Source organism: Nerophis lumbriciformis, linkage group LG01 (assembly GCF_033978685.3).
Source record: "Nerophis lumbriciformis linkage group LG01, RoL_Nlum_v2.1, whole genome shotgun sequence".
Lineage (NCBI taxonomy): Eukaryota > Metazoa > Chordata > Actinopteri > Syngnathiformes > Syngnathidae > Nerophis > Nerophis lumbriciformis.
Window position 1 is genome coordinate 36341229 of NC_084548.2, and position 22478 is coordinate 36363706.

The following is a 22478-nucleotide window of genomic DNA, read 5'->3' on the forward strand; positions in this document are numbered from 1 at the left end:
AAAAGTATTAATACAGTATGTAGTCTATTATCTTGATTTAGTAGCATGTCTCTTGGATGCACTGTTTCCAGTTAGATTATTTGTCCAATCAGATTTCAGTGTGTTGCCACGTCACTGTAATCTGCCAAGAGCCTGCAGAGTTAGGAGTGCAGGCGGATGTCATTTAAAAAGACGATAATAGCGATGTGGCTGTTTCTTTATCTAATCAGATTCCAAAGGCTAGCTATCTTGTGCCAGTGTGGGAAAGGATTTAGACTTAGACAAACTTTATTGATCCACAAGGGAAATAGTTCCACACAGTAGCTCAGTTATAAAGGATGGAAAGGATAATGCAGGTATAAAGTAGACAAAAATGTACCATAGAAGTAATATAAAATATAACATATGTAATATTTACATATTATAAACACACTATATAATATATACTGTTATATTATATTATTATATTATACTATATTTTTTATATAATATATACAATACATATATATAATATTGATCACCACTTTCAGGGACGTGCTTATGAGTTAGTGTGATTTACTTTTTTTCAAATGTTTTTGTCATTTTACTAGAATAATATTGTAGTGACCTGGCGGTTATGTATAATGTTGAAGTTTGTGATGTCTGACTATCTGTGTGGCTGTGAACCCGGGTCGGGGGCTGGCCCAGTGTGCAGCGAGGGCGTGGCAAGGGGTGTATTGCAAACATTTAACAAATGCGATATTTAATGGAAAGAAATTGAAAAAAAAACATCTAGTCCCTAAAGTCTTGGGAAAACAAGATTGACTGTTGAATTTGTTCTCTTGGGCCAGCCTCTGTTGGGCAGTTTGTGTGCTGACAAGCTACGGAAGCCTGTTTCTCCAAGTGTTACCTTCCTCCATCCATCCATCCATCTTCTTCCGCTTATCCGAGGTCGGGTCGCGGGGGCAGCAGCCTAAGCAGGGAAGCCCAGACTTCCCTCTCCCCAGCCACTTCGTCCAGCTCCTCCCGGTGGATCCCGAGGCGTTCCCAGGCCAGCCGGGAGACATAGTCTTCCCAACGTGTCCTGGGTCTTCCCCGTGGCCTCCTACCGGTCGGACGTGCCCGAAACACCTCCCGAGGGAGGCGTTCGGGTGGCATCCTGACCAGATGCCCGAACCACCTCATCTGGCTCCTCTCGATATGGAGGAGCAGCGGCTTTACTTTGAGCTCCCCCCGAATGACAGAGCTTCTCACCCTATCTCTAAGGGAGAGCCCCGCCACCCGGCGGAGGAAACTCATTTCGGCCGCTTGTACCCGTGATCTTGTCCTTTCGGTCATGACCCAAAGCTCATGACCATAGGTGAGGATGGGAACGTAGATCGACCGGTAAATCGAGAGCTTTGCCTTCTGGCTCAGCTCCTTCTTCACCACAACGGATCGATACAGCGTCCGCATTACTGAAGATGCCGCACCGATCCGCCTGTCGATCTCACGATCCACTCTTCCCTCACTCGTGAACAAGACTCCGAGGTACTTGAACTCCTCCACTTGGGGCAAGATCTCCTCCCCAACCCGGAGATGGCACTCCACCCTTTTCCGGGCGAGAACCATGGACTCGGATTTGGAGGTGCTGATTCTCATCCCAGTCGCTTCACACTCGGCTGCGAACCGATCCAGTGAGAGCTGAAGATCTTGGCCAGATGAAGCCATCAGGACCACATCATCTGCAAAAAGCAGAGACCTAATCCTGCAGCCACCAAACCAGATACCCTCAACGCCCTGACTGCGCCTAGAAATTCTGTCCATAAAGGTTATGAACAGAATCGGTGACAAAGGGCAGCCCTGGCGGAGTCCAACCCTCACTGGAAACGTGTCCGACTTACTACCGGCAATGCGGACCAAGCTCTGACACCGATTATACAGGGAGCGAACCGCCACAATAAGACAGTCCGTTACCCCATACTCTCTGAGCATTCCCCACAGGACTTCCCGGGGTACACGGTCGAATGCCTTCTCCAAGTCCACAAAGCACATGTAGACTGGTTGGGCAAACTCCCATGCACCCTCAAGGACCCTGCCGAGAGTATAGAGCTGGTCCACAGTTCCACGACCAGGACGAAAACCACACTGTTCCTCCTGAATCCGAGGTTCGACTATCCGGCGTAGCCTCCTCTCCAGTACACCTGAATAGACCTTACCGGGAAGGCTGAGGAGTGTGATCCCACGATAGTTGGAACACACCCTCCGGTTCCCCTTCTTAAAGAGAGGAACCACCACCCCGGTCTGCCAATCCAGAGGTACCGCCCCCGATGTCCACGCGATGTTGCAGAGTCTTGTCAACCAAGACAGCCCCACAACATCCAGAGCCTTAAGGAACTCCGGGCGGATCCTATGTAGCAAAATGTTTGGGTGTGGCTGCAGTGCTCTGCAAGTGTTTGCTTTATCTGCTTTGATCAACTGAATTGACCTGAACTGCACCTATGCAAACATTTAGTCAGGGAGTTAACCTGTCCTTTTGCAATTGTTTTCCTTATGGTTTAACAATATCACAGCTATTTCCATTCAAAATTCCTTAGAGCTAACTGTTAATTTAGATTATTTTGAATATCGGCATTGTGAAAGATTTTTCGGCCGTATTTGTAAAACAACCTTACCAACCTTACCATCATCATCATTACAACCTTACCATCATCTGCTTTTTGCAGATGATGTGGTCCTGATGGCTTCATCTGGCCAGGATCTTCAGCTCTCACTGGATCGGTTTGCAGCTGAGTGTGAAGCGACTGGGATGAGAATCAGCACCTCCAAGTCCGAGTCCATGGTTCTCGCCCGGAAAAGGGTGGAGTGCCATCTCCGGGTTGAGGAGGAGATCTTGCCCCAAGTGGAGGAGTTCAAGTACCTCGGAGTCTTGTTCACGAGTGAGGGAAGAGTGGATCGTGAGATCGACAGGCGGATCGGTGCGGCGTATTCAGTAATGCGGACGCTGTATCGATCCGTTGTGGTGAAGAAGGAGCTGAGCCGGAAGGCAAAGCTCTCAATTTACCGGTCGATCTACGTTCCCATCCTCACCTATGGTCATGAGCTTTGGGTTATGACCGAAAGGACAAGATCACGGGTACAAGCGGCCGAAATGAGTTTCCTCCGCCGGGTGGCGGGGCTCTCCATTAGAGATAGGGTGAGAAGCTCTGCCATCCGGGAGGAGCTCAAAGTAAAGCCGCTGCTCCTCCACATCGAGAGGAGCCAGATGAGGTGGTTCGGGCATCTGGTCAGGATGCCACCCGAACGCCTCCCTAGGGAGGTGTTTAGGGCACGTCCGACTGGTAGGAGGCCGCGGGGAAGACCCAGGACACGTTGGGAAGACTATGTCTCCCGGCTGGCCTGGGAACGCCTCGGGGTCCCACAGGAAGAGCTGGACGAAGTGGCTGGGGAGAGGGAAGTCTGGGCTTCCCTGCTTAGGCTGCTGCCCCCGCGACCCGACCTCGGATAAGCGGAAGAAGATGGATGGATGGATGGATGGATTAACCTTACCATTTATTTTATATAGTAGTCTAAATATAATGCCAAAAGAACATTTAGTTTTTTTTTACTTTTGCTGATTTATTATATATTGGTCACTTCAAATCAGTGTATGAATTGAAATAACCTGCTGCCTAACATTAACATTAAATGAAAATAAGAACATAGCTTGCTTATAACTAAGCTTCAATGCTAATCAGATTTCATTTATGGACATTGATCGCTTATTTTGAATTTGCAATAAAATTTCTCTCTCACTCTGTAATGCCACACTTTGTTATATTGCATTTTTGATAACTACTGATGGTTTGTACGATTGTGATATGATAGTGGTGGTATTAATAGGTGGATTTCTTTGGTTGAATCCCCACTGGAGGTCCAATGACAAAAAGCGATAGACTGGAGATCTGAACTACTACCTATAAATGAAATAATATAAACAAAAAACATCCTGTATTTTTCTTTAAAGACAATTTTTTATTTATACCCTGCATAATGATTTTTGTGGGGGTTTTTTCTGTTGGTTGAATGGGTTTCTTCTGGTGTAAGAAGAAAACATGCTAGAGAATATTGAAAAATACTCATCATTACGGCCCTGTTGGAACTGCATGTTATTATTCTGTGGTTGTGCATTTGGGGGGGCCTTGGCATCCATGAAAACTTAGTAAAGTTTGTATGCGTTTTTGATGTTTCAGGGGTCTAGACACTAACATCTAAAATGTACTCTTTACCCCTCCTACATAGACGATTTCAAAAGCAGCCCCTGCCACTTGTTTCACTGATTGTCACCAAATGTGGTGACACTCAGGAGCCAGGCCCAGGGCAGGGGCTTGTCAGTGAGCGCACCGGTCTGTTGTGGTGAAGAAGGAGCTGAGCCAGAAGGCGAAGCTCTCGATTTACAGGTCGGTCTACGTTACTACCCTCACCTGTGGTCATGAACTTTGGGTAATGACCGAAAGAACAAGGTCGCGAATACATGCGGCAGAAATTAGTTTCCTACGCAGGATGTCCGGGATCACCTTCAGAGATAGGGTGAAGAGCTCGGTCATCCGGGAGAGACTCAGAGTAGAACCGCTGCTCCTTAAATTCGAGAGGAGCCAGCTGAGATGGCTCGAGCATCTACTACGGATGCCTCCTGGACGCCTCCCTGTTGAGGTGTTTCGGGCATGTCCAGCCGGGAGATGACCTCAGGGTAGACCTAGGACAGGTTGGAGGGACTATGTCCCTCAGCTGGCTTGAGAACGCCTCAGTATCCCCCCGTAGAACTAGAGGAGGTGGCCGGGGACAGGGAAGTCTGGGCTTCTCTGCTTAGACTGCTGCCCCCGCGTCCCGGACTCAGATAAGCGGCGGGAAATGGATGGATGTTTTGACAGGACACACAAAAACGTTTTAAGAACTCACGTTTGCAAAAAAAAAATAAGATCCGCTATTTTGCTTTGGCTATTCACTGGTCACTTTTGACTGAGTGAAATAGCAAAAAAAAGTGCATTTGCTGCCTGAACATGGGGGTTTGTTCAATGCTGTTTGCAGCTTTAATTTTCTTTTTTTATGTTTCATGTATTTTTTACGTGTGTATATATATATATATAAGGCAACAAACGGTAGAAAATGGACAACATATTTGTGTGTGTGTGTGTGTACGATATATACATATATACTGATATATACTGTGTATATACTGTGTATATATATACTGTGTGTGTGTCTACATATGCATATACACACATATATATATATATATGTATATATATATATATATATATATATATATATATATATATATATATGTGTGTGTGTATATATGCATATATATGCATATATGTATATATAAAAATTATTTTAAAAAAATATGAATATGTAAATATTCATATTTTATCATTTTTATTCTGCTTTTATTATGACTTTTTATAAACATACATACATTTTGTTCCTACTTTTTATTTTTTGTATAGTTAACATGCTTTTATTCTACAAAGTTTTTTGGGTGAGAGAAAATTCTAAATAGTGATGCCACAGTCAAAGCATGCAGATACGGCACAAACTATAAGGAATATTAACAATAAAAAAGCTAATATAAAATTGTAGTCAATATTTAAAAAGTATTCCCACCAATAAATTAATTTTAGTGTACATTTAAGTTATTTTGATTCATGTCTTATCTCATAACTGCTACCAGTAATTGTGTCCTTGATTAGAATTTTTATTTTTATTTTGTATTATTTTTATATTATTTTCTATATTTACACCTCACACTCTTGAACCCTATAGACCAGTGATTCTCAAACTGTGGTAGAACTGTGTAGGTGGAGCCAGGGGCACCGAAAAGGGGGGGTAAAGGGGACGGACTCTAGGGGCCCATGATGGAGGGGGGCCCAGAGAGGCCCCTAATGATGATGAAATTATAATACAGAAAAAAGAATGACACTGTGTTGGGGGCCCTGTAAAGATTCTTTTCATGGGGCCCAAAATCCCTAGCGGCGCCCCTGGGTGGAGCTAGTGGTACATCAAATAATCACTTAATTAAATATCCAAACACAGTCTTACTGTTCAAACTGTGTGTAACGTTACAGTTGCCAAAAATAATAAATATACTTGTTAAATAAAATCTCTGCCTTGTTTTTAATGGATATTTATGCCTACTACGCTACTGTATTTTAATGTTGGTCATTATGGTGGTACTATGGTGGTGCTCAGTGGCCTAGTAGTTAGAGCAGTGGTTCTTAACCTTGTTGGATGTACCGAACCCCACCAGTTTCATATGTGCATTCACCGAACCCTTCTTTAGTGAAAAATAAAATGTTTTTTTTTTTTTACAAATTCAAGACAAAGTTATATGTTTTTGGTGACACTTTAGTATGGGGAACATATTCTAAGTAACAAAGACTTAATTTAGAGTTATTTGGTTATGGTTAGGGTTAGAAGGTTAGGGTTATAATAAGACCATGCCGAATAAGGTATTAATAAGTACTTAATAATGATTAGTTAAGAGCCAATATGTTACTAACTTGCATGTTAATAAGCAACTAATTAATGGTGAATATGTTCCCCATACTAAAGTGTTACCATGTTTTTTTTACTGGTGCACAAAATGAACCGTGCATGAGCATCACCTTGTTCAAACAACAAAACCAACACAGTGCATAAACCCACAACAAATTACACACCTGCAAATCAGTCTGACTTCTGCTGTTGCCGTATCCGTAATACGCCGATAGGGAGAAGTTTTTATTTACACGATGAGTCGGGTGTATCTTGACCTCCGCCGAACCCCTGAGGCCGACTCACCGAACCCCTAGGGTTCGATCGAACCCAGGTTAAGAACCACTGAGTTAGAGTGTCCGCCCTGAGATCGGTATGTTGTAAGTTCAAACCCCGGCTGGGTCATACCAACGACTGCAAAAATGGGACCCATTACCTCCCTGCTTGGCACTCAGCATCAAGGGTTGGAATTGGGGGTGAAATCAACAAAAATGATTCCCGGGCGTGGCCACCGGTGCTGCTCACTGCTTCCCTCACCTCCCAAGGGGTGAACAAGGGGATGGGTCAAATGCAGAGGACGCATTTCACCACACCCAGTGTGTGTGTGACATTCATTCACTTTAACTTTACTTGGAGAGCCAAGTGTTTTCTGAGGTTGTACTTGGTGAAACAAGTTTGAGAACCACTGCTAAATAAAGCATTGTCTAAATACTTAGTCTGCACAAATAATTTTGCTCCTATAATGTATTATATAAAATGTATTGATTTAAAAAAATATATATTTTATTCAATTGTACTGTCAAATAACAGCTTTGGTGCAACATAGCTTGACTTCTGCGCATCAAACTTGAAAAGGTAGACAAGACATGGAAGTGTCTAGAATCTGGAGTGTTGAAGATCTCCCTTTACTGCCGCCCAGAGCACAGTGAAGGGAGGGAGGGACAGACAGAGGATAGCTGAGCTTTGCAGCTAAACAATCCTGTTTGGTGGCCTACCTTGTTCTTTCTCACACCTTGATGAAGACTTCGACTGTACGGATTTCAAAATAAAAACAAAAATCCAGCTCTTAAATGTGACCATCACCATCAATCAATGCCGTCTCAAGTAAGTCTACCACACTCCTTCTGTTTACTTCAATCGATATTCGCAACCTGTAATTGGAGAACCATACATTGAGCTAAACACGTACATCGCGTGGTATAGTAAGATATGTGTCTAAACCAGTCAGCCAGTTATAAAAAATATGTTCGTGTAGATTATTGGTGGATTATTTTGGATTCTATAAGCATCTATATTGCTGTGGCATCCTAGCTAGTCGTCTTTATGGCCAAGGCAAGCGCAACCCCGCCATGTCTCCTTCATAACAAAAAATAACCCCGCAAATAATACTTCCTATTTCATTACTCACGAGTGAACTTGAAATGTTTGTTTTAGTCATTATTGTTATTGATAATAATATTATTATTATGAGGCCAATGATTGTATTGGAATTAGCCGGTGCGCGCTAGCTAGCTCGTTTGAGCCGTGACTGAGCGCACTAAACTCGCCTGGCAGGTGAAGTAAACGTCATGTTCCACAATAACACATCGACTCTTCGTCGAATTATTCATATTGGGTTCCGCCCGAATGCAGCTAAGATAGGCTCCAGCACCCCCCGCGACCCCGAAGGGGACAAGCGGTAGAAAATGAATGGATGGGTATAATAATCACGTCCATTGTTCTATTTTTTTAGGTTTGTACTGCTTGACTCTCCGTGCCGGAAATCATGCAAATAGTGTTGCCATAAGCTATTGACAATTAGCATACAATGTTAAAAATAATAGAAGCCAACAACAAGGTTTCTGTCTGCACAACTGCAAAAATTGCATAATCATAGGAACTACAAGCCCACTTCTTAGCATAACAATTGTCCAAATTGGTGTCAAGATAGTGACTAATTATCAGCTACAAACTGGTCCTTGGATAATTTTGGCCCCTCTAATTTTATGTTGAGGCCCTCTCCACCATTGTAAAATTGTTCTCACTTTTTTAAATCTATCAGTTCATCACTATCCCTAATTTCACCAGGTAAAAACTCATTGAGTCTGAAATCTCTTTTTCAAGAGGGACCTGGCCGAAAGGGCAGCAAAACTAAATTACTGAAAACAACAAAACAGCTGCAGTCACACATTATAGTTAAAATACAAATTGCTTAAAACATTAATACAAAATAATATGAACTATTATAGTGAAAAACAATTTAAAAACAAGTACAATGCCTAAACGTTCTCGATCCTTAAAAATAGACTGAAATTCCCTCCAAAGTGATCAGTTCAGGTAGCCTCAGATCCTTCTGTAGGCCATTCCAAGAAAAGCAGCATATCTGAAGGCTTTTTTTTTTTTACCAAGATCTGTGTTGGCCTCGAAAAATCAACATGCAAAGGATGTCCTGTGACTGTAAACTGTAGCGACTGGAATCTCTAAACACATAAGAACACAAATTAGTGGGAAGCAGCCTAAGAAGTGATTTATATTAAGAATATCTGCGAACAGACAAAGATGGACAGTTTGCCTTAGCATACAAAGTGCAATGGTGGACATGGTTGCTGCAACCATTAATGAAACGTAAGGCACAGGTGTATACAGTATCCAGTTTATTCAAGTCAGTGTGGGTTCCATTCATAAAATGCAAGTCTCCATTATCTAGCAAAAGCATGAAAGTGGTCAGGTAGAAGTGTTTCCTAACTTGTAAGGAAAAACTGGATTTATTGCTAAATAAATCCCCAATTTAATTTTAAGTTTAGACAGAAGTTATCTATGCAAATTTAAATCTAAATTGTTAATTTTCATATGTTTTAAATCAAACTATAATTTATTTGGACGTATATTTTGTATTAAAACAAATTTGTGGGAAATACATTGTTCAAAATAGCAACTTTAACGTAATATTGCACATGCTCCTTGTGCAAATATTGACTATTTGCACATATTAATATTGACTTGATTCAAACTATGTAGAACAACAAATTACCATCTCAGTACTAACACGGCTACAGAAGACAACTAAATTGTTTGGAAAAGTTTGCCATTATATCCCTATCAACGACAGAGCGGGAATACGTTTACGGTAAAATTTCATATCAATTGACATTTTACATGCGCTTTTTGATGCAAAATGGGGGCTCGTGGGACCCTACACACAGCACATGTTTTGCCTATAGGTAGGAACGGCCCTGTCTTTGATATGCAGTAGGCTACACATTTTTCACCTGGAAAAGACACAGCTAATCACCCTAGGCAACTCTCAGATGTGACTAGAAGTATGACTATATTGTCCTTTGAATGAAAATACTGTAAAAGACTGTGTAACACCAAGGGTCAAGAAGAATAGCCATGAACAACCCCACCCCCGAAATAGTGGCGGGACACCCTGCTGGACTTGTTGTGGATAAAGATGCTACTTCAGAGACAGCATTGGGGGGCGCCTACTCTCCGGTGGACTATATGAGCATCACAAGCTTTCCCAGACTGCCAGAGGACGAGATGGTGTCTTGCGACAACGCCGCAAAATCTCGCAAAGATGAGGACAACATCTTGGGCGACCAAGAGACAGGTTGGTCGGAGTGGGTTTGGTTGTCTAGCTATACAAAGTGCATTTATGTGTAAGGAACCTATCCAATGTTCTCTTGTGAAATAATAGTGTACTTCATATGTCTTATGTTACAGACCCAGATGGATTTTTAAAGTCTGCTCGTCTCCGGCGTCTCCCATCCTCAGCTTCTGACCTGGCCTACCATGATGCTGTATCTCTGAGGGAAACCACTAGCGACCCTTTTACTCAAGATTGTGCCTGCCAGCGGGATGGACTGACCGTCATCATCACTGCATGTCTCACCTTCGCCATAGGAGTCACTGTAGCTCTCGTCATGCAGATCTACTTTGGAGAACCCCAGGTAAGTTGCAATGTTGTTTTTTTAAAGGATTATGGAATTATAAGTGATGTAACCAGTTCCTATTGGCACTTGACCGTTTTTTTGCCAGGTTTTTCACCAAGGAGCAGTGGTGACAGATGTGGCTCGGTGTACATCCCTTGGGTTTGAAGTTTTAGGGAAGCAAGGGTCCAGCGTTGATGCTGCTATCACGGCTGCGCTCTGTTTGGGGATCGTCCACCCTCACACCTCTGGTTTAGGAGGGTAACGTTGCAAGAACGCATTTACAGTATTACCGTATTTTTCGGATTATAAATCGCAGTTTTTTTCATAGTTTGGCCGTGGGTGCGGCATATACTCCGGAGCGATTTATGTGTGAAATTATTAACACATTACCGTAAAATATCAAATAATATTATTTATCTAATTCACGGAAGAGACGAAGCAAATGTCAGCAATCGTCACACACACGTCAACTAGAGATCAGGTCGATATTGCTGGTCCACTAATAGTACTAACCTTTAACAGTTAATTTTACTCATTTTCATTAATTACTAGTTTCTATGTAACTTTTTTTATATTATATAATATATATATATATTTATTTTATATATATATATATATATTTACATTAAAATGTTTTTAATTTATTCATCTTATTTTACTTTATTAATTTTTTAAAAAGGACCTTATCTTTTCCATACCTGGTTGTCCAAATTAGGCATAATAATGTGTTAATTCCACGACTGTATATATAGCGGTATCGGTTGATATCGGTATCGGTTGATATCAGTATCGGTAATTAAGAGTTGGATAATATAGGATATCGGCAAAAAGCCATTATCGGACATCCCTAAGGTCAACCAATAAGAATTCGGCAGGGGAGGGTCATGGCAGAAGTGCATTGTGGGTCATGGGATGCTAACTGCTATATGCTATATGCTACTGCCGTAGCTATGAAAATAGATCATTTAAAAAAAAAACTGAGAAGGGCTGAACAAAAATGGCACCGAAAAGGAAATCATATACTGCAGATTACAAGCTGGACGTAGTGAAATATGCAGCAGAAAACGGCGATTGAGCAGCAGAAAGAAAGGACCCTAGCGGCGCATACCAGGAGCGACAACAAGGAAGAAGATTTCATTGGATTTAGCGATCAGGAGTGACAAATTGTTTGGTAAACGTATAGCATGTTCTATATGTTATAGTTATTTGAATGACTCTTACCATAATATGTTACGTTAACATACTAGGCACATTCTCAGTTGGTTATTTATGCGTCATATAACGTACACTTATTCAGCCTGTTGTTCACTATTCTTTATTTATTTTAAATTGCCTTTCAAATGTCTATTCTTGGTGTTGGGTTTTATCAAATAAATTTCCCCCAAAAATGCGACTTATACTCCAGTGCGACTTATATATGTTTTTTTCCTTCTTTATTATGCATTTTCGACCGGTGCGACGTATACTCTGGAGCGATTTATAATCCAAAAAATACGGTATGTAATTATGTAATTACATGAGCCAGCATACATAGTTTCTGTCTGCTCTATTCAGTGGGGGAGTTATGTTGGTGCATGACATCTGGAAGAATGAGACACGGGTCATTGACTTCCGAGAGACAGCGCCATCTGCCATTCGGGAAGAGCTACTACAGACAAACATTGAGCAGAATGTGAGAAATTTTCCCTCATATACTCCTTTCTCACCCCCTTGTAAAGTTTGTTTAATACTGTAGTTAATGCCTCTTTCAGCCAGGTTTGCTTGTTGGAGTACCAGGTTTACTCAGCGGGATGCATCAGGCACACCAGCTTTATGGCAGGTATGTAATATGATTTAAGGCCTTTAATTCAATCTTTGTGCTGTGTCTTCACGTATCTTCATTTGCTTGAATAATTCATATTGTGACTTTTTTTCTACATTTAAAACACTTCCATTGGGTCTACATAACATGTAAAGGTGGTGCTTTGGTCAAAATTTTGCAAAGATTTTGTTGTATAGACCATCTTCGAGCTGCTTTTTTGACTCTTTCTTTGTGGGCGGTAGGGACGTAGCAATGATAATGATAACCGTGGTAAAACTCCCAACAGTTACCAAATTACATTGAAATGATCGAAAAACCGTGATTGGCGTTAGCTTTCTAGCTATTTTAGATGCTAACATGAACACTTGAGTCATTAACGTCTTTCCCTATTAAGAAACGCCATACACCAACCTAACCCTGCATAAAAAACTGAACAGCTAAAATAGTCAGATTAGCACAAAATATTCAATCTGTGAATTTTGTCAATTATAATTATATAACGCTTTTCTCTAGAGACTCAAAGGGCTTTACATAGTGAAATCCATTATCTACATCTTTAAGCTACGATTAAACCACTGTGGGTGGCACTGGGAGCAGGTGGGTAAAGTGTCTTGCCCAAATACACAAAGACAGTGACTGGGATGGCGGTAGCGGGGATCGAACCTGGAACCCCCTAGTTGGTGGCACCGCCGCTCTACCAACCGAGCCACAAATCTATACTCGACACCAACAGAGGTGTCAACAGGAAGTGTACTTGCGTGACGTCACATAACCTTAAAAGTGAAGCAAAGTGAACACACAATTTGATTTATTAAAAAAAAATTAAAATGAATTAATATTAACATATTTAAATAGACACTGCACATTTTTGGAATTTTGTCTATCATTCACAAGCCTTAAAAAAGACAAGAAGACATGTTGGTTGCCCCCACCCTCTTCTACATGTAAAGCGACTTTGGGTACTTAGAAAAGCGCTATATAAATCCCAGGTATTATTATGTTGTTTTCTTTTTTTGCATTCGAATATGTAATAATTGGCTCATTCTCGGTAGCTAGCAATGCAGCTAATGGGAGCGATCCATTCTGCCTCTAAATCGCTCTAAACATGCATCCAAATACTGCCAACAATATTTCATTTTTGTTCCATATCCTGTATATTAACCAAACTGTAGTGACATTGTTATTGTCAGAGCAAACACTGAGGTACTGTTTTTCTAGCGTAGTAACCAGTGTTGGGTTAGTCACTGAAAACCAGTAACTAATTACAGTTACTAGTTACTTTATTTCAAAAGTAACTCAGTTACTTACACCAAAAAGTAATGCGTTACTGTGAAAAGTAACTATTTAGTTACTTCTTCTTTTTTTTTTATAGCTCCCATAATGCCCTTTTAGCCTTCATTTCAGTACTGTTATTGCACTGGAAAATAATACAATCTGTTGATCAACTTGACATGCATTTGCATCACTGAACTCTGCTAAGCAATGTGGTCTACATACAACACACAAAGACAAAGATATGTTTCAAAGGGCCAATTTATTTCAGGCCAGAACAAATTGACAAAACTATTTTAAATAGCTGCAACATAACATACATAAGTAACAAACAGCATAATAACAACATAGCTGTAAAGCAAGGAAGGCACACACTACATACACAAAGCCTAACCAGGCGTTTTTTTCTCAAGGAATTCTGAAATAAAATCCTGTCTGAAGCCCAGAACACTCTACGCAATTCCGCAGTTTTAGTTTAGAGAAAAGGAAAGATTGGCCTGGCCCACTAGGATCCCTCTTTATGTTTGTGAACTTTATAGTCTATACATTTAGAGTGATGTGATAATCAAACACTCTAGAAGTCTAGAATGAAAAAGTATATAAGAGAATTGACAGAGTCTGTGTACCTTCAGTGCTGAACGATGAACAGAGGCAGAGTTAATCCTTAAGTGGTGGTGGTGGAGGTGAAGTGGCATCGGAGTCTGTGTCTCTCTTTACTAGCTTTGTCGAAGCATGTTGCTTTTGTAGCTGTTTCAGCAGATTTGAGTTGCTGTTTTGGGCAGTAGATCGGATCTTTGATCCAAGACACAACTTACATTTAACTAAAATGTTATTATCTTTGTGCTCGACAAAAGAAAATTAGTGGGAATATCTACATGTTAACAAACTCGACTGCATCTCCGCCATGATCAGACACGCCCCCCCTCCCCTCCCTCCCCTTCCTCCCCTGCCTCCCCACACCCACACCCACACACAGAGCGCACGTCTCTCTTCTCCGGCTTGCGACACGAGAAGAATCAGAAGGACGACACTGCAGCGCTCCAATAAAACACACTCAGATTTTCTGTTTCTAACCGATACTACATAAAAAAATAACGTAAAATAACGCAGTAACGCATCATGTAGTAATGGTAACTGAGTTACTGAATATAAAAAATAACGCGTTAGATTACTAGTTACCGCCGAAACTTTCGGTGATGTGTCCCAACACTGCTTCTGCCTCATCAGCTGAATGGTTTTTGAATTTTTTAAGTTTAAAATGCGCAATACAATGCAATAGGACATCAATGTCTACTGACTGAAAAACATGAACAATCATATTACAGTATGTGTAAAGCCCACATTTCATATTTTGTGTGTGCACAGCGAGCTCGACAGTGTATGTAGTTGTAATAACACGCATAGCACCCATAAAGCCCTCCACAGCATGGCCCCGTTCTACCTCTCTGACTTCCTCACCCCTCACATACCTGTTAGAAACCTGCGTTCCACCAACAATGCCCCGCTGTCCCCTCCTCATAGAACCCAGCACCAAACCTGGGGGGACCGTGCCTTCTCCATCGCTGCCCCCACCCTCTGGAACGCTCATCCCCTTTCCATCCGTTCATGTCATAATCCCACAATGTTCAAAAGACTATTAAAAACCCACCTTTTCAAAATTGCTTTTAGAACTGGACATACCATCTCATAACAAAGTTATTTTTCAATTTGAACATTTTATTTTTACTGGTTGTTTTATTATTATACTGTATGTGCTTTTATATATATAATCATGTTTTATTTTGATTATTGTGTAAGTGTGTTTGAGTGCCTTTTAAAAGCGCTATATAAATAAAATGAATTATTTTGATGTGCTGCATTTATCTTGACTACCGTATTTTTTGGACTATAAATCGCTCCGGAGTATACGTCGCACCGGCCGAAAATGCACAATAAAGAAGGAAAAAAACATATATACTTCACACTGGAGTGTAAATCGCATTTTTGGGGGAAATTTATTTGATACAATCCAACACCAAGAATAGATATTTGAAAGGCAATTTAAAATAAATAAAGAATAGTGAACAACAACCTGAATAAGTGTACGCCATATGACGCACAAATGACCAACTGAGAACGTGCCTGGTATGTTAACGCACCACATCATGGCAAGAGTCATTCAAATAACTATAACATATAGAACGTTTACCAAACAATCTGTCACTCCAGATCGCTAAATCTGATGAAATCTTCCTCCCCGGTGTCGCCTCTGGTATGTCCTTTCTTTCTGCTGCTCGATTGCCGTTCTCTACTGCATATTTCACTGCGTCCAGCTTGTAATCTGCAGTATATGATTTCCTTTTTGGTGCCATTTTAGTTTAGCCCTTCTCAGTTTTTATAAGTTACTGCCAATGTTGATGTGATCCATTTTAATAGCTACGGCAGTAGCATATAGCATATAGCAGTTAGCATCCCATGACCCACAATGCACTTCTGCCATGACCCTCCCCCGCTGAATTCTTATTGGTTGACGTGTGAGTGACGATTACTGATGTGTGTGTGAAGATTGCTGCCATTTGCTTCGTCTCTTACGCGAATAAGATAAATAATATTATTTGATATTTTACGGTAATGTGTTAATAATTTCACACATAAATCGCTCCGGAGTATATGTCGCACCCACGGCCAAACTATGAAAAAAACTGTGAATTATAATCCGAAAAATACTGTATTATTGTAATGACTTACTCGATGACTAGTTGTCCGTTTGGTCAAGCTGGCCAGGGAAGTTTTTTCCCTGTTAATTTTGGGTAAGCAATTAATTTCTGTTGCCATAGCTTTGCTTCAAGCACCACATTTGCAGCATCACGTCACGCTAGTCCTGACTCTCTCGGCTTCCGTTTGCGCCAACAATTTGAAGTCTATAATGGTGACTCGCATTAGCCGCATCTTGCAAGCGTTTTTTTTGGTCATCAGAATCCTAAAAAAAAATATGTGTTCTCAGAGCATTCACTCGATCGCAACTGGACTGTTTGGTTAGAAGATGTTTCGCCTCTCATCCGAGTAGGCTTCATCAGTTCATGCTCATAGAGGAAGATTGGTCACATTTAGTCTCGTGGCTTGTGCCAATACCTCAGTATGTTTCATCAGTTCATGCTTTGGTCACAGAAGGTGACCAGAATGCCATTTGTTTACAACTGAATGGAATTCTAACATGGGGGATTCCAACTATTTTGGACCGGTAGTAGTCGATCCACAGCGATCGTTCAATACTGCTAGCGAGGGAAAATTACACTTCAACAACTGTCGTTTGGCTTTGACTGTAGGATTGCTCGTTTGCATCAAAACAGTTGTTTTTCTCACTACGATAGGGCGAAACAATCCTTTCCCAGGCACACCCACCTGATTTTGGAGTATAAATAATTGGGGTTTTGGCACCAGCCGCTGGATTAAATCTGACCAATCTAAGTCTATGAGCACAAACTGATGAAGCATACTCTGATGAGAGGCAAAACATCTTCTAACCAAACTGTCCAGTTGCGATCGATTGAATGCCCTGAGATTACAACGACCTGGATGAATGAGAACATTCATAGACAAGACGTGTGTTCTTATCTCTCATAAGGATTGTGGCTGTTAAACAAATCCATCCATCCATCCATCTTCTTCCGCTTATCCGAGGTCGGGTCGCGGGGGCAGCAGCCTGAGCAGGGAAGCCCAGACTTCCCTCTCCCCAGCCACTTCGTCCAGCTCTTCCTGTGGGACCCCGAGGCGTTCCCAGGCCAGCCGGGAGACACAGTCTTCCCAACGTGTCCTGGGTCTTCCCCGCGGCCTCCTACCGGTCGGACGTGCCCTAAACACCTCCCTAGGGAGGCGTTCGGGTGGCATCCTGACCAGATGCCCGAACCCCCTCATCTGGCTCCTCTCGATGTGGAGGAGCAGCGGCTTTACTTTGAGCTCCCCCCGGATGGCAGAGCTTCTCACCCTATCTCTAAGGGAGAGCCCCGCCACCCGGCGGAGGAAACTCATTTCGGCCGCTTGTACCCGTGATCTTGTCCTTTCGGTCATAACCCAAAGCTCATGACCATAGGTGAAGATGGGAACGTAGATCGACCGGTAAATTGAGAGCTTTGCCTTCCGGCTCAGCTCCTTCTTCACCACAACGGATCGATACAGCGTCCGCATTACTGAAGACGCCGCACCGATCCGCCTGTCGATCTCACGATCCACTCTTCCCTCACTCGTGAACAAGACTCCGAGGTACTTGAACTCCTCCACTTGGGGCAAGATCTCCTCCCCAACCCGGAGATGGCACTCCACCCTTTTCCGGGCGAGAACCATGGACTCGGACTTGGAGGTGCTGATTCTCATCCCAGTCACTTCACACTCGGCTGCGAACCGATCCAGTGAGAGCTGAAGATCCTGGCCAGATGAAGCCATCAGGACCACATCATCTGCAAAAAGCAGAGACCTAATCCTGCAGCCACCAAACCAGATCCCCTCAACGCCTTGACTGCGCCTAGAAATTCTGTCCATAAAAGTTATGAACAGAATCGGTGACAAAGGGCAGCCTTGGCGGAGTCCAACCCTCACTGGAAACGTGTCCGACTTACTGCCGGCAATGCGGACCAAGCTCTGGCACTGAGCATACAGGGAGCGGACTGCCACAATCAGACAGTCCGATACCCCATACTCTCCGAGCACCCCCCACAGGACTTCCCGAGGGACACGGTCGAATGCCGTCTCCAAGTCCACAAAACACATGTAGACTGGTTGGGCAAACTCCCATGCACCCTCAAGGACCCTGCCGAGAGCATAGAGCTGGTCCACAGTTCCACGACCAGGACGAAAACCACACTGTTCCTCCTGAATCCGAGGTTCGACTATCCGGCGTAGCCTCCTCTCCAGTACACCTGAATAGACCTTACTGGGAAGGCTGAGGAGTGTGATCCCACGATAGTTAGAGCACACCCTCCGGTTCCCCTTCTTAAAGAGAGGAACCACCACCCCGGTCTGCCAATCCAGAGGTACCGCCCCCGATGTCCACGCGATGCTGCAGAGTCTTGTCAACCAAGACAGCCCCACAGCATCCAGAGCCTTAAGGAACTCCGGGCGGATCTCATCTACCCCTGGGGCCTTGCCACCGAGGAGCTTTTTAACTACCTCAGCAACCTCAGCCCCAGAAATAGGAGAGCCCACCACAGACTCCCCAGGCACTGCTTCCTCATAAGAAGACGTGTTGGTGGGATTGAGGAGGTCTTCGAAGTATTCCCTCCACCGATCCACAACATCCGCAGTCGAGGTCAGCAGAACACCATCCCCGCCATACACGGTGTTGATAGTGCACTGCCTCCCCTTCCTGAGGCGGCGGATGGTGGTCCAGAAATGCTTCGAAGCCGTCCGGAAGTCGTTTTCCATGGCTTCCCCGAACTCCTCCCATGTCCGAGTTTTTGCCTCTGCGACCGCTGAAGCCGCACACCGCTTGGCCTGTCGGTACCTGTCCGCTGCCTCAGGAGTCCTATGAGCCAAAAGAACCCGATAGGACTCCTTCTTCAGCTTGGCGGCATCCCTCACCGCCGGTGTCCACCAACGGGTCCTAGGATTACCGCCACGACAAGCACCAACTACCTTGCGGCCACAGCTCCAATCGGCCGCCTCGACAATAGAGGCGCGGAACATGGTCCATTCGGACTCAATGTCCAGCACCTCCCTCGTGACATGTTCAAAGTTCTTCCGGAGGTGGGAATTGAAACTCTCTCTGACAGGAGACTCTGCCAGACGTTCCCAGCAAACCCTCACAATGCGTTTGGGCCTGCCAGGTCTGTCTGGCATCCTCCCCCACCATCGCAGCCAACTCACCACCAGGTGGTGATCGGTAGAAAGCTCCGCCCCTCTCTTCACCCGAGTGTCCAAAACATGAGGCCGCAAATCCGATGACACAACTACAAAGTCGATCATGGAACTGCGGCCTAGGGTGTCCTGGTGCCAAGTGCACATATGGACACCCTTATGTTTGAACATGGTGTTCGTTATGGACAATCTGTGACGGGCACAAAAGTCCAATAACAAAACACCGCTCGGGTTCAGATCCGGGCAGCCATTCTTCCCAATCACGCCTCTCCAGGTTTCACTGTCGTTGCCAACATGAGCATTGAAGTCCCCCAGTAGCACGAGGGAATCACCCGGGGGAGCACTCTCAAGTACTCCCTCGAGTGAATCCAAAAAGGGTGGGTACTCTGAGCTGCGGTTTGGCGCGTAAGCGCAAACCACAGTCAGGACCCGTTCCCCCACCCGAAGGCGGAGGGAAGCTACCCTCTCGTCCACCGGGTTGAACTCCAACGTACAGGCTCTGAGTCTGGGGGAAACAAGAATTGCCACCCCAGCCCGTCGCCTCTCACTGCCGGCAACGCCAGAGTGGAAGAGAGTCCAGCCCCTCTCGAGAGAACTGGTTCCAGAGCCCTTGCTGTGCGTCGAAGTGAGTCCGACTATATCTAGCCGGAACTTCTCCACTTCGCGCACTAGCTCAGGCTCCTTCCCCCCCAGCGAGGTGACGTTCCACGTCCCAAGAGCTAGCTTCTGTAGCCGAGGATCGGACCGCCAAGTGCCCTGCCTTGGGCTTCCGCCCAGCTCACATCGCACCCGACCTCTATGACCCCTGCTATGGGTGGTGAGCCCATTGGAGGGGGGACCCACGTTGCCTCTTCGGGCTGTGCCCGGCCGGGCCCCATGGGGACAGGCCCGGCCACCAGGCGCTCGCCATCGTGCCCCACCTCCGGGCCTGGCTCCAGAGGGGGGCCCCGGTGACCCGCGTCCGGGCGAGGGAAATCTGGGTCCTTGTTTTTTATTATTCATGGAGGTCTTCGAGCCGCTCTTTGTCTGATCCCTCACCTAGGACCAGTTTGTCTTGGGAGACCCTACCAGGGGGCATAAATCCCCCGGACAACATAGCTCCTAGGATCATTGGGACACGCAAACTCCTCTACCACGTTAAGGTGGCAGCTCAGAGAGGAGGCTGTTAAACAAAATTCCACAAAAAAGTGCAGTTCCCCTTTGAATACGCAAATAAAAATAATATGTCTCTTATCAAGCCAAAACAACATTTAATGTTTATTCTGCCTATATAGTATACTGTCTATTTTCATTAATTATTTAAAAAAAAATTGTTAAAAGATTTCAGTGTGTGTATAACTACTTTTGGAGCTCATTCAACAATACCGCGATATTAATTATGACCGTGATCATTTTATTCACAATAACCGTGATATGAAATGTTTATATTGTTACATCCCTAGTGGGCGGTCTTATTTACGTGCCAAAGCCCTCCTCCAGGCCAAGTCTCTCTTTTTACTTAATTTTTTTTCTACTGACAAACATAAGGTACGCTACAAGGGAGGATTTTAGTATGCATGTGCATGTGCATGTACAGTCTTGGTCAAAAGTTTACATACACTTGTAAAGAACATAATGTCATGGCTGTCTTGAGTTTCCAATCATTTCTGCAACTCTTATTTTTTTGTGATAGAGTGATTGGAGCACATACTTGTTGGTCACAAAAACATTCATGAAGTTTGGTTCTTTTATGAATTTATTATGGTTCTACTGAAAATGTGACCAAAATTTGCTGGGTCAAAAGTATACATACAGCAATGTTAATAGTTGGTTACATGTCCTTTGGCAAGTTTCACTGCAATGAGGCGCTTTTGGTAGCCATCCAAAAGCTTCTGGTTGAATTTTTGACCACTCCTCTTGACAAAATTGGTGCAGTTCAGCTAAATTTGTTGGGTTTTCTGACATGGATTTGTTTCTTCAGCATTGTCTACACGTTTAAGTCAGGACATCGGGAAGGCCATTCTAAAACCTTAATTCTAGCCTGATTTAGCCAGTCATTTACCACTTTTGACGTGTGTTTGGGGTCATTGTCCTGTTGGAAGACCCAACTGCGCCCAAGACCCAACCTCCGGGCTGATGATTTTAGGTTCTCCTGAATAATTTGGAGGTAATCCTCCTTTTTCATTGTCCCATTTACTCTATGTAAAGCACCAGTTCCATTGGCAGCAAAACAGGCCCAGAGCATAATACTACCACCACCATGCTTGACGGTAGGCATGCTGCTCCTGGGATTAAAGGCCTCACCTTTTCTCCTCCAAACATATTGCTGGGTATTGTGGCCAAACAGCTTAATTTATGTTTCATCTGACCACAGAATTTTCCTCCAGAAGGTCTTATCTTTGTCCATGTGATGTCAGATGAAACAAAAATTACACAATACCCAGCAATATGTTTGGAGGAGAAAAGGTGAGGCCTTTAATCCCAGGAACACCATCCCTAACAGCGGATTTTGTATTTACATTGATTTAATATGTAGAATACTTTTTTTTTTTAAACATTTGTCATCATGTCTTCCATAATGATTGTGAACGATAGGCAAATTAAAAAAAACTAGGTTCAGTTCCACTTTAAGTAAAAGTTTGATAACTACTTTGTAAATATTGGACCACATTTGTAAGACAAAATTCCAAATCCTTTGTCACTGACCTGACACAGTAAATAATGGAAATTGTGAAAACATGTAAGTCTGAAAAATCAAGGTAATTTGATTGGAATTGATATAGAAATGATTTTAAAAAAAAGGTTATTAAAGAGATCTGAGTACCATTTCCATACATCAGCAAATTATAATTTTAAACAGTTAAATTCCCAAACAAAATTAAAATAACAAAGTACTGGTAGTACTAATTTATAAGACTGTTGACAAACACAAGTTTATAAACTACAGACCTGTTTCCTTACCTAGACAATTTTCTAAAGTCATTGAAAAATTATTAAATTATTTCACAAAAGGTTGGACACATTCATGAACAAACATTTAATGCTTGCCCACAACCATGGATACAGAGATAGCATTTCGACATTGATGGCACTGATCTAAATAATGGAGGAAATCACCAATGCAATTCATCGTAAACAGTGGGCAGCTGGAGGTTTTGTGGACCTAACAAAAGCATCTGACACAATTAGCCATAATATCTTAATTAACACATTAGAACAGAATGGCATCA

At 43.2% G+C, this 22478-nt stretch overlaps 1 protein-coding gene across 2 annotated transcripts in view; it reads left to right on the forward strand.

The window, feature by feature from the left end:
- Nucleotides 1-7379: 7379 nt before the first annotated feature.
- Nucleotides 7380-22478, forward strand: part of LOC133619507 (glutathione hydrolase 7) — a 28614-nt gene continuing 13515 nt past the window's right edge. For both annotated transcript variants that reach the window (XM_061980575.2, XM_061980568.1), the window contains exons 1-6: nt 7380-7557; nt 9809-10045; nt 10159-10385; nt 10474-10625; nt 11922-12039; nt 12119-12186. In XM_061980575.2, the coding sequence (XP_061836559.1) occupies nt 9826-10045; nt 10159-10385; nt 10474-10625; nt 11922-12039; nt 12119-12186 (785 nt within the window). In that variant the 5' untranslated portion in view covers nt 7380-7557; nt 9809-9825. The remainder of the gene's footprint in view (nt 7558-9808; nt 10046-10158; nt 10386-10473; nt 10626-11921; nt 12040-12118; nt 12187-22478) is intronic.